Below are 13,368 nucleotides of genomic sequence, written 5' to 3'. Positions count from 1 at the left end.
AGACCCACAAGAGATATAGGACATTTCATCAAGTCACTTTACTTCTGCACAGAAAGGTATAATGTCACTCTCCCCAGAGCTAGGGAGACACACTGGCTGGAGTGATCTGCTTGGCTTTTATCCTAACCCAAGCTATTCATCTACCCTGTCAAAGAGTCAGGGTCCTTTTGTTTTAGGATTGGTTTCCAGGGTGTTAGGGCAATACATGGAAATTAGATAGTACTCTAGCCCTCTCAAATGGGGTCTGTTGTATCACAGCTAGCTGGGAACAGGCTGGCTGATGGTCACAGTTGGAGGAGTTTGGTAAAGTCAGTGGAAAGTTCCCACTCTAGGGGGGACTCATACCCTTGACATGGCTGACTATTATGAACACACAGATGATATTCATGATTAAAGTCAAGAAGCAAATAATTCCAGGAACTATCGGTATCAAGAAATATCAGCACAGAATGGTAACTGGTTATAAGATGGCAACATTTTCGTGTGACAGAAAAGATTGCTTTTCTGTCATATAAAGAAATTATCATAAGACCATTCAGGCCATGAAAGCAAGTCATACAAAAGGAGAAAGGCAAGCTAGCCTCCTGCTTTATTAAAATATCACTCAGTTCCAGAAGAGAGTGGAGTAATGTCTTTGAAATCCTCAGCATAAAAAGGAATAGCTAAAAATTATATCACCAGTCAAGTGGTAGTAGGTAGACACTTTCAAAGAGGCAAGACTAAAGGAACACACTCGTCATGCACCTTCTAGAACACCTTTAGACAACTGAATCAGAATTCAAAGCTCAGAAATGAAAGTCTATTGTAAAATCATCACTGTATTGGCTTTATTTTCATAGTAAATTAAAACTGAACAATTCTTGAAAATGATGACTAAGGAACAGAAACCTCAACAGTGCAGTTGAATATAAGTTACTAAAACCAGTACTTGGGAGGAAACGTGAATACTAATTTCTTCATTTTCATAATAAGGAATGGATTTTTCAGTGTTTACTGACTGACATGGAAATGGTTTAAAAAGCGATGGTTTCAGCATCCTAATGTTTTCATTATTTTTCTTCTTAACTTCAGCGAGATCGGTTAGGAACTAATACCTTGTGAAGACCCATTCATCTGAAGCCCTACAATCTCTTCAGTTTCATCTCTATTTCTGTTTCTGTGTTAAAATCAAGTAAAATATATACGTACCACTTTTCATTATAATAATGTGTGTGGCAGGATTCCATTTGTATCTATTGGTTCACCTGGCCTCCCTGCCTCCTCCTCCAATCTTCCTTCCGGTTTCTCATTCTCTCTTTCCATCTAATATATACAAAACATCTGGAATGATGTTTATCACATATTAATGATGTTTATTTCAGGGTGGTGGGATGTGGGATGACTTTTAAAACAACTTCTTTGTACTTATATTACCAAGGCTTTAAGAAATAATAATAAATATGTCATTTTTCAAAAACAATGAAGTCATTATTTTTTTTAAGAAATTAAGATGTATTATGCGCATAACTGATATGTTGAACTGAGACTCCTTTGTACAATTACTTAAAAATATTAAAAAGAAATTAAGCCGGGTGCCAGTGGCTCATGCCTATAGTCTTAGCTACTTAGGAGGTTGAGGTCTGAGGATTAAGGTTCGAAGCCAGCCTGTCCAGGAAAGTCCATGAGACTCTTATCTCCAATAGACTACTCAAAAAAGCCAGAAGTGTAGTTGTGGCTCAATTGGTAGAGTACTCGCAAGGGAAGTTCAGAGATATCTCCCAGGCCTAGAGTTCAAGCCCTAGGACTGGCAATAAATAAATAAGAGTAATAGAGATGTGTGTGTGTGTGTGGGGGGGGGTGATATGTGGAAAGGTAATGATGAAATCTTCTAATCTCCAACCAATATCTAATGTAAATTAATTTTAAAAAAGAAATTAAGGCCTGGTGCTGGTGGCTCACGCCTATAATCCTAGCTACTCAGGAGGCTGAGATCTGAGGATCACGGTTCAAAGCCTGCCTGGGCAGGAAAGTCCATGAGACTTTCATCCCCAATTAACCACCAGAAAACCAGAAGTAACGCTGAGGCCCAAGTGCTAGAGTGCTCGCCTTGAACTGAAGAGCGCAGGGATAGTGTCCAAGCTCATGAGTTCAAGCCCCACAGCTAAAAAAAAAAGAAAGAAAGAAATTAAGGATTATGTGGTGACAAAACTTGTCATTTGGAAAAGACAGGAGCATTGGGCAGAATGAGTTTGTAAAAGCCCATCTAATTTGATCATTTACCCTTGTTCCCCATTTCTTGTCAGCAAAGCTCTGAGTGAGGCTATTGGGGATACAGGAATGGACTCGGGCCTTGAGAAGCTCTTTAGCTTATCAGCCCTTGCTACATTTCTGTTAGGAAATGCAGAATCTAAGGCCCCAGAGCTGTGAATTTGAATCCCCCTCTATGAGATCTCCATGTGATTTGAATGCACACAAAAAGGTTGGTAGCAGGTTTGGGGGATTTACTTAAATGCTGGAAGAATGAAAGGAGAACTGAAAGAGAGTGGCTGGGGGTAGGAGGTTTAGAGCTTAGGGTTCATAGTTCTGAGGGTCTTTTCCTTAAGAGTACATTTGGTTTGGAGTGCTTCTGGTGGGCTAGTTTTCATCAGAAGCAGCATCAGCCAGAGGTAGGACTTGATATAAGGTGTTGGGAAGTATCACAAGCTGTATGCCACTGAGCACATTCCTGGAGGTATTCCTAGATGGAGGTGAGGGACATGTGACAGATGAGTGGATGGCATGGGGGTCAGAGGTTTTCAACGATTTTGGAAGAGGGAGACTGGAACACAGGAGGCCCCTAGGACACGTGTAAACTGCCTCCTTTCAGGTGGGCAAGGGCTATGTGTGAGGGAAAGCCAGTACTCCAACTGGTGATGGAAGCTACTAGGGCTTCAGTCTCATGGTAATTATTCCCTGGGCTGAAGTCCTTCCTCAAAGCTGTCCCACTGAGCAGTTATGAAGGCCTTTCACCTGGGGTGTCATCAAACTGTGGAGCTTTGACTGTTAAGGGAAACATGAATCTGTAGATTTTGTTCTACCTTAAGGAAATTTATGGTTAGCTAAATTAAGCTAGCATGGTTATCTACAAAGCAACTTCTAATCAAATTTGTATTGAAACAACTTGGATAATAGCCAGTACTAATTGCTGAAGTAATTATTATAGTGGTGTGTGTGTGTGTGTGTGTGTGTGTGTGTGTGTGTGTGTGTGTATTTTTAATCTTGGGCTATAACCCAACACTATGAGTAACTTAGAGGCCTTCCTTAAATTTTTGATCTTATGAGCCGGGCGCTGGTGGCTCACGCCTGTAATCCTAGCTACTCAGGAGGCTGAGACCTGAGGATCGAGGTTCAAAGCCAGCCCAGGCAGGAGAGACCGTGAGACTCCTATCTCCAATAAACCACCAGAAAACCGGAAGTGGCGCTGTAGCTCAAGTGGTAGAGCGCTCGCCTTGAGCTGAAGAGCTGAGGGACAGCTCCCAGGCCCAGAGTTCAAGCCCCACAACCGACAAAAAAAAAAAAAAAAAAAAAAAAAAATTTGATCTTATGAACATACCTTTAAAATCATATCTTTTAAATTCATTGTGTTGTGTGTTCCTATTTGAGCAGGATTCTGTTTTGATGATTAGTTATTAGGAAAGAGTGTTAATTTGTCTTGAAGCTATGTCTCCAAACCATGAAGACATGAGAAAGACCATCACTATTTTGGTGGTATTCCCAAATTGGAATGAAAATATCAAGAGGACAAAGATCAACAAACTAAACCCCAAGAGCCAAAGCCAGTTCGTGGCTTGCTTTTACAGATCAAGTGTTTCTGGAACCCAGCCACATGCACTCATTTGCCTATGGAATCTGGCTGCATTTGCACTAGTGATAGCAGAGCAGCATAGTTGTGATTGAGTCTACATGGGTGCAATGGCTAGATATTTACTATCTGATTTACGCCTATATGACTTGTATCCAATAGATGAAATGTCTTTTTCCTAGAACAAAAAAAAGTTCAGCCCAAAACTTAATTTTTTTTTTTTTTTTGGTAAGCATTGTTGTGCTGGGACAAAAACCAAGACTTCATGCATGCCAGGCAAGCATCCTACCATTGAGCTACACTACACAGTTCCTTACCATAAATACCCCTTAAAATTTTTCCAAAATGAAAATTAGTTTGGTTTTATTCTTAATTCCAAATCTTTTACTTAGCTCTATTATTATTATTATTATTATTATAAAACAGCAACAAGAAAAAAACTTCTTGTTTTCATTTCCTAGAGTTCATTTTTGTTTTTTTTCTTTTCTGGAGTTTGTTTTGATTAATTTTATTTTATATGACAAATCATTACATTTAAAAAGTTGCAAAAACTACTATTTAATAACTCCGACTTTGCCACTTTGTCTACAAATTGTAAAATACATACTCTGTGGCCCCTTAAGAAAAGTTTTGGTCAATCTTAGCTAAAGAAGCATAGTCATAATCATTGCAAGAATGACCTGAATTATAGCAAAATATACCTTGTAGAATATCTTTAAAGAACTATAAATTTATTTCTTTTGAGTATATATGTCTGAGTAGTCAATATTGCCAACATACTGGACTGATTTATGGGCAGTAGTAATTCCATCACCGGGAGTGTAGTTTGCCTTGGCTACTGAGCTTGATTCTATGTTCAGACTGAAATGTGGGACTCTGGTCAGTGACAGGAAGAGACTTTGCTTATTCCCTGAGACTCAAGGGCTACAGAAGGGAAGCCTGGGAGCACCTACCTACATTTTACTTTCATCAGGACTCCAGCCTGATTACAGACAGAGGTAAAAGAAGGCTAGAGGGAAGAGAATTGCAGAGGCCAGAGTCAGAGCTTTGATCGTGCCAGGCCTAAAGTCCTGCCCCTCCTCTCCCCAACTCCCCCCCTCCCATCGCCCCCTCCCTCGCCAGCTGCGTGGCCACTTTGGGGTTATATCAACCAATAGATTCTCTCTGTCATTTAAAGCCAGGAGAATTAGGTTTTTATTATTTGTATATTGGGACTTCCTAGCTAATATCCTAACAAAAGAGTGTTCTTCCACCTCTAAGATGAATTTCAGAAAAGAGCTCATTTCAAGAATTGTTTTATTTTTAGTACATCAAAAAATCATACAAAATTTAATTATCATCTCTAATAACATGGAAGGGGAAGCTGGGGAGAACAATTATACTAGATGACTGAATTGAAATCCGCAAACATCAGACAAGCAGGAACTGGCTGCCAATGTAAAACTGGAATTTAATAAGAATGAGCGAAGGTCCAACCTGGATGAAGAGCACCTGCCTTCACTGCCTGTGACCTGCTCTGTGATCACCCTAGAAACACCAGTGCTTCTAGACTGCCTTAGTCCAAGTATCCCAGCTGACACTTGCTCATGGTAAGCGAGCCAGCATATGATGTCCTCACAACAACCTTAGGTGGGGTGCCATTACTTATCACCCCCTCATGCACAGAAAACCAAAGCTTAGGTTAAAACTTAGCAGCGATCGTACAGCCCTCTATGCTGGAGCCCCGGGACATAAACCATAGGAAGTGATTTAGTCACCAGGTGATGAGGGCAGGGTCTTAGCGCAAGTTGAAGAACTGTCAGAAGGGAAAAGGGATAAAAGATTTGTTTACAAGGCCCATGAAATGGATTTCTGTGGTATACGTAAGGCTGTTCTTCCTCCTCTCCAGTGAAGCAGGGATTCTCTTTTCTTGGTAGCTCTTTCCTACTTATTCCTACTGTGGGATTTCAGCCATACTATTCCATGGAGACCCTGCTGCTTGGCTAGGCCAGGCTAGACCTTCCCCAGTCCCCAACAGCTGTCTCCTGTGCACAGTGCCCTCTCTTCCAGCAGGGCTTGGATTATGGGAGGGCATAGATTACTTCTCTCCTCCTTTGGGCCTCTTTTGTTCCTTCCTAGTCTTTACCCATGAGCATCGAAAGAGTTCCAAGTCTCAGAGCCAGCCTTCTGGTCGCTCTGTGCCATTTTAGTCTCACACAGACCCCTTTTCCCAATTTCCACATATTTGCAGCTGTTCCCTAGGTCATCAGAAACTCAACTAGGTAAATGCCAAATTTGCCTAACCTTCAAATGGTTCTTCTCCCTCCCTACCTCACCATCCCATTTCTATTGGCAGCAACCCTGGCCTCCTGTTTGTCCAGGTCATCCCCCTATTCTGTGGAGGCTTGAAATCACCCACCACTCCGTCAACTTTTTACTTATGAGATCCACTGTATTCTTAAAAGACTGGTGCCCTTTACCTCTCCTTTTACTTCTTGTCGTTGCTTCACTCTAAATCCCACTACTTCCTAGCATCAGAGCCTATGAAGTTTCTTACTGTCCAGCAAATGGAGTCCATTACTCAACCCAATTTAGGCTGTTCCCAGTTCTTCCCAGCAGAAACCTCTGTGCCTGTCTTGCTAGACCTAGGCAATTGAACCCAGCCTTAAGGGTTATGCTTCTCATGTCCTTTTCCTTCCTTCATGCTGCTCCTCTTCAGAGAGTGATTTTTAGTCTTGTAAGGCTTACATTTGTGGTCCATTTCTTCCATTTGCTAATCATTCTCCTGTCAGCTTCCCTTGAGTTTTATTGAACTTTTCTCCCAAAGTCTATTTGTAAAAAAAAGTGAATTATTTTAAAAAGTAGTTCACAGGCTAGGGATATAACTGAGCAGTAGAATGCTTGCCTAGAATGCACAAAGTCCCTGGGTTCAATTCCCATTGCCTCAAGAAAAACAGAGTTTTGTAATTTCTGAGATTAGCTTTGAAACTTGATCAGAGAAGACCATATATGTTCAGGTCTAGTACTAAACTGCTCAGATAGGTGCTGGGTGATTAAGAAGAAAAAGAAGCACCCTAATGACAATTTATTAAGTGAATGTGCCAATCATTGCATAAAAATAGAAGCACTGCCCTCATTATAAGATGAGGAAACCAAAACTAAGTAAGTCTTAAGGTCACAGAGCTGGTAAGAGTTTTCTCTAGGAGTTGGACACACAGCAGGTGGGCCCAGCACCCAGATGTCTGTCTGTGTGTTCACCTACTCCATCACCACTACAATTCATCAATTAATTATTTGCAGAAGGGGTGACACATTCTCCTGTGCTCTCCCTGAGAACTGCTAGGATAGGGCACTCCCAAGCCTTTGTATCTTATAAGGATCCTTGTGAATTTTCATTTTCCAGGAAGTGAGGATGGACACATGTATCTATGGGGAGAATGGACTAGTGACTCAGAAATGTCACTTGTTAAAAATTAGCTTGCTTGACATTTTAGGCAGTTGTGTAGGGCAGATCTACACATCGAAAGAAAATTCTTCTTCCTAGTATTCTCAAGGAATGATAAATAGGGGAATACTAAAACATTAACATCCTATTGATGCTTTAGTATTTTATCTTTTCAGAAGGTTGAGTTTTTTATACCTTTTCCTTCATGAGGATCCATTCCCCACATTCTTTCTTTGGTTGGCTAGGAATATCTAACTGTCAGATCTGTTTTTCATTATGTACAACAATAAAGCAATTGCTTCAGAGAAGTAGATACTACTGTATCTTTTTATTTATATTTTTATTTGTTTGTATTTTTATCTTTTTTTAAATCTTGTACTCTCACTTGGCTTTACTACTTGCTCAAAGCTAGCACTCTATCACTTGAGCCACAGCCCCGGTTCTGTCTTTGTGCTGCTTACTTGGAGCTAATAGTCTCATGGACTTTTCTGCACAAACTGGCTTTGAACTTTGATCCTCAGATCTCAGCCTCCTGAGTAGCTGGGATTACAGGCATGAGCCACCAGGTGCATGACTTACTTTTCCATATTTTATAACGAGAAAATATCAGGTACGTTAAAAGGGCATGTTAATGGGGGGAAAACAAACTTGGTGAATGTGCACTCTAGGACAGTGGCAAAGGGTGAGGGCCATGACATGTTCTGGGTTGCTGACTGCTCCCCAGTGAAGCAGGAATAGTGAGTGTAGGCCCGGGCCATTTGTGGGTGCACTTTTATGAGTGTGCACATATATTACATCAGCAAAAAAGCCTTGTTGTAAAATTTGCATTCACATTCCTCCAGTGCTTTTTTAATCTTGGAATTTGATGCAGCTATTTATAACTAAGTACTTTTAAGTCTCAGCTCTAAGAGAAGTATCCACCCGAGAAAGGCTTTCCATGAACTATATCTGTAAAACCATAAGCATTAAGACCTGCTATTAGCCAGCACAGCTCTTTATGTGGAACACAAAATATTCGCCCACCCAGGACTGTTGGAATGTACCTTTAGGTTTTTTGTTTTGTTTTGTTTTAACTTTTAAAATATTCCTAAGAAAATACTTTTTGGAAAAAATAATAATTTAATTAAGTTTTAAAATGGAAACAGGACATTCTGTGATGTAGTGGAAAGAATGGGAAATTAAGAGACCTGAATTCCAAAACTGAGCTGGCTGTGTGACCTTGGGCATATCTGGAGATTCAGCACCGCCTCCTTCCCTCCTGTCTGTAGAGGGGAGTTTCGCTTTCCCACCTCTCAGAGGCTGCTGGCCTGGCCTGAGAACTTCCACCAGGGCTCTTTCTTATTCTAACAGTGACCTCTTGTGGTCCATATCCTTAACCAATTCTGTTTTGCAAAGATTGGATTCTTATATAGTTCCTATATTGAAATGCCAATGAATTGTTTTTCCAAGATAAATCTCCATAGGAAACTAAAGGTTGATGAAAGCAAGATAACAGAGCATCAAACCTCATTTTAGAAACCAATTCTCTGTGGTTTCTTCAGAAACCATACCACACAGACATAATTTACAAAACTGCAGAAGCCTTGGTGTTTTGTGCTGCGTTACATGAATTCTACTTTTTCCTAGGGAGCAAGGGAAGAGGCGCACAAGGGCTTCCTCATGCCCCAGCAGCTCAGACCTGAGCAGGTTGGAAATCAAAGCAGGTGAGGAGCTCCTGTTCCATCCACGTTCTCAAAACTCCATCTGCAGCATCTACATTGGTAGGAAAAACTTGTGCAGGAAGATGTCTGCTGTTGGCTGGCTTGTGAAAGAAAATTCCAGCAACTATGTCCAGCAGGGTCAAAGGTCAACAGTTACTTTGATCCGTTTTTTTGTGGTTTCATAACAGTCTTGCCATTAGGCAGCTCTGGTGCCTCAAATGTGGGTTGATGATGGTCTTAACAATTTTATAGAAATTATGTAGCAAAAGTATTCTGAAGGTTGCCAGACTTGACATTAACTAGCTCTAAGGTTCATCACCTGAGTTCAAAAACATTGCTCCTTAAATGAAACTCTATTAACTATAATAAGATAGTGTTTGGGGAGCTTAATACTGTAGAGTTGGGAAAAATACATAACAATATAAACTATAGACTAGAAAAATGATACAAAATGTGTTCATACAATAAAATAAGGCGGGTAGAAAAATGAACAAAAGTGTGTTTGTAATATTGACTGTAATGACTAAAGACATAGATTTAAAAAAAGTTTCAAAGTCAAAGGTATAAATCCTGGGTTATGGATCTATATGGTAACCTGTGAAACCATGTAAAATCCCAAGTACCACTTATTGAGAATAATATAACCCCATGGGGTTATAGGAGAAGTGTAGAGGGAAGTGTGCAGAGAGCTTTATGTCTGCATTATTTCTTTATAATGAGGGGAACAACAAAAATATGGCACAGTATTAATATCTGACCAAACTAATCAGGGTACACAAATATTTTTATATTCCTCGGATTTTTTCCTTCTTATGGTACAGATATTCTTTATGTTGAACGTTATGGTGCACATCTATAATCCCAGCACACCAGAGGCTGTGGCAGGAGAATCATGAGGCCAGCTTGGGTTATGCAGCAAGACGTTGTCTCAACAACAACAATAATAATATAAAAGTAGTACTTGGTTAAATGTCTTTTAAAATATTAATGAAATACTTTTTGTGACTACTAGGAATTCTTCTGATACTCAGGAAGAAGCTAATATTCTGATTTCCAAGACAGCATTTGTTGCTAAGGACATGGCATTTACATGCTAAAAACATCAGCCAATCCTATCATTGTGTCAGGCTTTTGTGTTCAGAACACAGAGCTGCAGTTAATAGATATAACCTCTTAGACAGCAAAACCTTCAAACACAGGCAGAATTTTTTTTTTTCTTGACTTACTCAATTTCCTGTTGAATCATAGTTTTTATATTTAGCAAACTGTAAATCATGATGAAAGTGCTTTCTAAAATATTGAGTTCTTCCCTAAGACTGAGACAAACCTTACTAGTGTGTGTGTGTGTGTGTGTGTGTGTGTGTGCATGCATGGATATGAATATGCATGTATGCATAGTATGAGAGACAGTATATGGAATGAAGGTGGGGTGCAGGAGGACATTGCAAGGAGGAGATGCATGGCGTGGAGGCAAAGAGGTAAAAAGCCATAGCCTGATACAACTTTGCAAAGGCCTGGCAGTGTTAAATCTGCTGTTTTGTGATACTGGCTCACCCCTCTACTCCAAGGCTGCCTGAGGTGTACTCTTTTTGGACTGTTCCATTGTCTTGATAAACAGGTTGATGATCACAGCCTTTCCTGGCACTCTTTATCAAGGAACATATTACAGAAAAGATCAAAATAATTTGGGCCTAGTACCAGTGCTCACACTTACAATCTTAGGATGCTGAGATCTTAGGATCAAGGTTTGAAGTCAGCCCAGATAGGAAAGTCTGTGAGGCTTTGATCTCCAGTGAAGCAGCAAAAGGTGGGAAGTGGAGGTATGGCTCAAATAGTAGAGCACCAGCCTTGAGCAAAAAAGCTAAGGGGCAGCACCCAGACCCTGAGTTTTAATCCTGGTACCATCACACACACACACACACACACACACACACACACACACACACACACACACACACACACACACACACAATGGTGATTTGGACTTTGGGGGCTAAAGTCAGTATTTCTAGTAAATTCAAGTGGGTCAAAGTATGTGTTGATTAAATTGATTATTATTGACTTGCTATCTTTTGGCTTTTGGCTTGCCTTGAGAAGTGTCGATTTTATTTATATACTTTGAATTGGTTGGCTCCCTAGGAATATGAGCAACTATGCTTTTATAGTACCTGAATATTCACATTTATTTTTAAAATACACACACACACACACACACACACACACACACGCACATATATACCAAAGTTAAGGTAGAGTGATTAAAATACTGATCCAAGAGACTGACAGAGTTGGGCTGTAACTTTCTTTCATCTGCAATCTGAAATCTCAGAGCTCTAGTGGTTGAAGTATCTTTCAGTCTTACTGAATGGCAATACCAGATCTGAGCTGATGGGAAACAAATCATTTGCTTTGTTAGCATGAATATTTACAAATATAAGGTGATAGGCTCTTCTCCCCAGAAGATTCTATTGGAGTGATATGTAATATGCCTGTTGTTTTTTTTAATATAAAGTCCAGACATTGCTCCCAAAAGTTTTGAATAGAGGATTGTGAGCCTATGCTGATAGGAACTGATTTTGATCTGCAGAAGACTACTTACAATTCCTTCACGGTTTAATTACAGCTTAGTTGGCAAGTCCTTCCTACTTACCTTGGCTGTTCTAGTGCTCTTGCTTCCATGCTGGGTGTGGCTGGACACTCTTGACACAGAGAAATCTGCTAAGAGGCAAGCCTAGACTTGCAACGGGGTGTGGCTGTCTCTAGAACACAGTGGGGAGGTGAAGCGGATTTGGGGTGAGTGTTGAACGGGAGGGAATCATACAGCTTCCCTGATTTTCCTGGGAAACAGCTGCGCTGTTTGATGGAATAGCAACTCATCTCAGACATCTCTGAATTCAAGTGAATTTTTAATATGTGCCTTTATGGGTCTCTCTGCTATTTATACAGATAATTGAGAAGGGACTTTATGGGATTTCTTGTTGCAGAAATTTTATTTTAACTCTTAAGGAAATTCTAATGTGGATATTTGGTAAGATATGTGCACACATATTTTAATAGCTGATGTTTTATTTTCCTCATCAAGAGTTTTGGAAGATACAGAGGAACACATAAAGAATTAACACCCCATAATCCCAATGCTTAAGATCATTGTTGCTTCACTTGACCAAGGTCAAACAGCACAGCTGTGGTTCAGACCCAGACACTGCTCTTTCTTTTTTGGGGAGGGGGGCGGTGTCCGGTAGTGGGGCCTGAACTCTGGGCCTGGGCACTGTCCTTCAGCTCTTCAGCTGAAGGCTAGCGCTCTACCACTTTAGCCACAGCGCCACTTCCGGCTTTTTTCTTTTTGCTTATGTGGTACTGAGGAATCGAACCCAGGGCCTCAGGCATGCAAGGCAAGCGCTCTACCACTGAGCCACCTTCCCAGCCCCCAGGCACTGCTCTTAACAAGACTTCTTGGTCAAACTAAAAATATGCCGGGATATGTGTGTGTGTGTGTGTGTGTGTGTCTGTGTGTGTGTGTCTGTGTGTGTGTGTCTGTGTGTGTGTGTGTGTCTGTGTGTGTGTGTGTCTGTATGTCTGTCTGTGTTTAACTCTGTGGTTGCCCCTATGATTTCTAACATTGTCTGATGTTTTTGTGGTACCTGGTTCACTTTGAGAGGTGCTAGATTCTTCCCCCTAATAGAGACTAGTTGCCAGGCCAGGAGCTTCCAATGGATTTCAGAGATGGCTGAAGAACTGGAATTCACTTCTCACTGCTGAGGATCCTCTGCACATCAGCCAGTAGCGCCCCCTGCAGAGGACATAGGCAGTGTTTGGGATCTTGGGTTTCTCCTAAGTGAGTGGTAACCATGACTAGGAGTTTATTGATTTACATTTCCCACATACTCGTTTGCTGGATTGGTGTGGGCACAATATCTTAGAGACCTAATGCAAGAGCTTCAGGGCATTATAAACTCAGACAGATAACTCAATAGTCTGGATTTCACTTTCCTTGTCTGTAAAATGGGACAAGGTTATAAAAGTAGAATAGAGGCTGCAGCACCCAGTGGGTGCCATGCCTGGCAGCATTGCTCTGGAAGCTTCTTGCACCGGCAGCATGGACTTCTCATGTCACAGCTGTGGCACATTGTAGTGACCAGCCAGGGAAAAGGACTCCATGGATACTTGAGTGTTGTTAGATGCATGATCCCAGACACAGCATTTCACCTAGACCATATCTTCTAGTTTTTATAACCCTGAAGGCAAATGTTCTCATTTCTGTTTTGCTGATGAGGAAACCAGGGCTCAGAAAGGACCAGAGATTAGACCTCAGTCACACAATGCGCCAGTGACAGAAAGGAGTGGGGGAAAACCCAGGCTTTTCCCCATACCCCACAGGAAATTACTTGCTTTGATGTTACAGGCCCAATATAATCTAGACTTTT

General features: G+C 40.9%; 1 protein-coding gene across 8 annotated transcripts in view; it reads left to right on the top strand.

The window, feature by feature from the left end:
• Armc2 (armadillo repeat containing 2) overlaps window positions 1-13,368 on the top strand; it is a 106,377-nt gene that overhangs the window by 26,371 nt on the left and 66,638 nt on the right. For all 8 annotated transcript variants that reach the window (XR_011369442.1, XR_011369443.1, XM_070010978.1 and 5 more), the window contains exon 6: window positions 8,871-8,947. Coding sequence is in view for 6 of the 8 variants with exons in the window: in XM_070010978.1 (XP_069867079.1) it covers window positions 8,871-8,947 (77 nt within the window). In the remaining 2 variants the exon portion in view is untranslated. The remainder of the gene's footprint in view (window positions 1-8,870; window positions 8,948-13,368) is intronic.

This window comes from Dipodomys merriami, unplaced genomic scaffold (assembly GCF_024711535.1).
Source record: "Dipodomys merriami isolate MVZ:Mamm:240054 unplaced genomic scaffold, mDipMer1.0.p SCAF_8, whole genome shotgun sequence".
Lineage (NCBI taxonomy): Eukaryota > Metazoa > Chordata > Mammalia > Rodentia > Heteromyidae > Dipodomys > Dipodomys merriami.
Note: the sequence above shows the minus strand (reverse complement) of the source record. Positions and strands in the feature narration are given on the sequence as shown.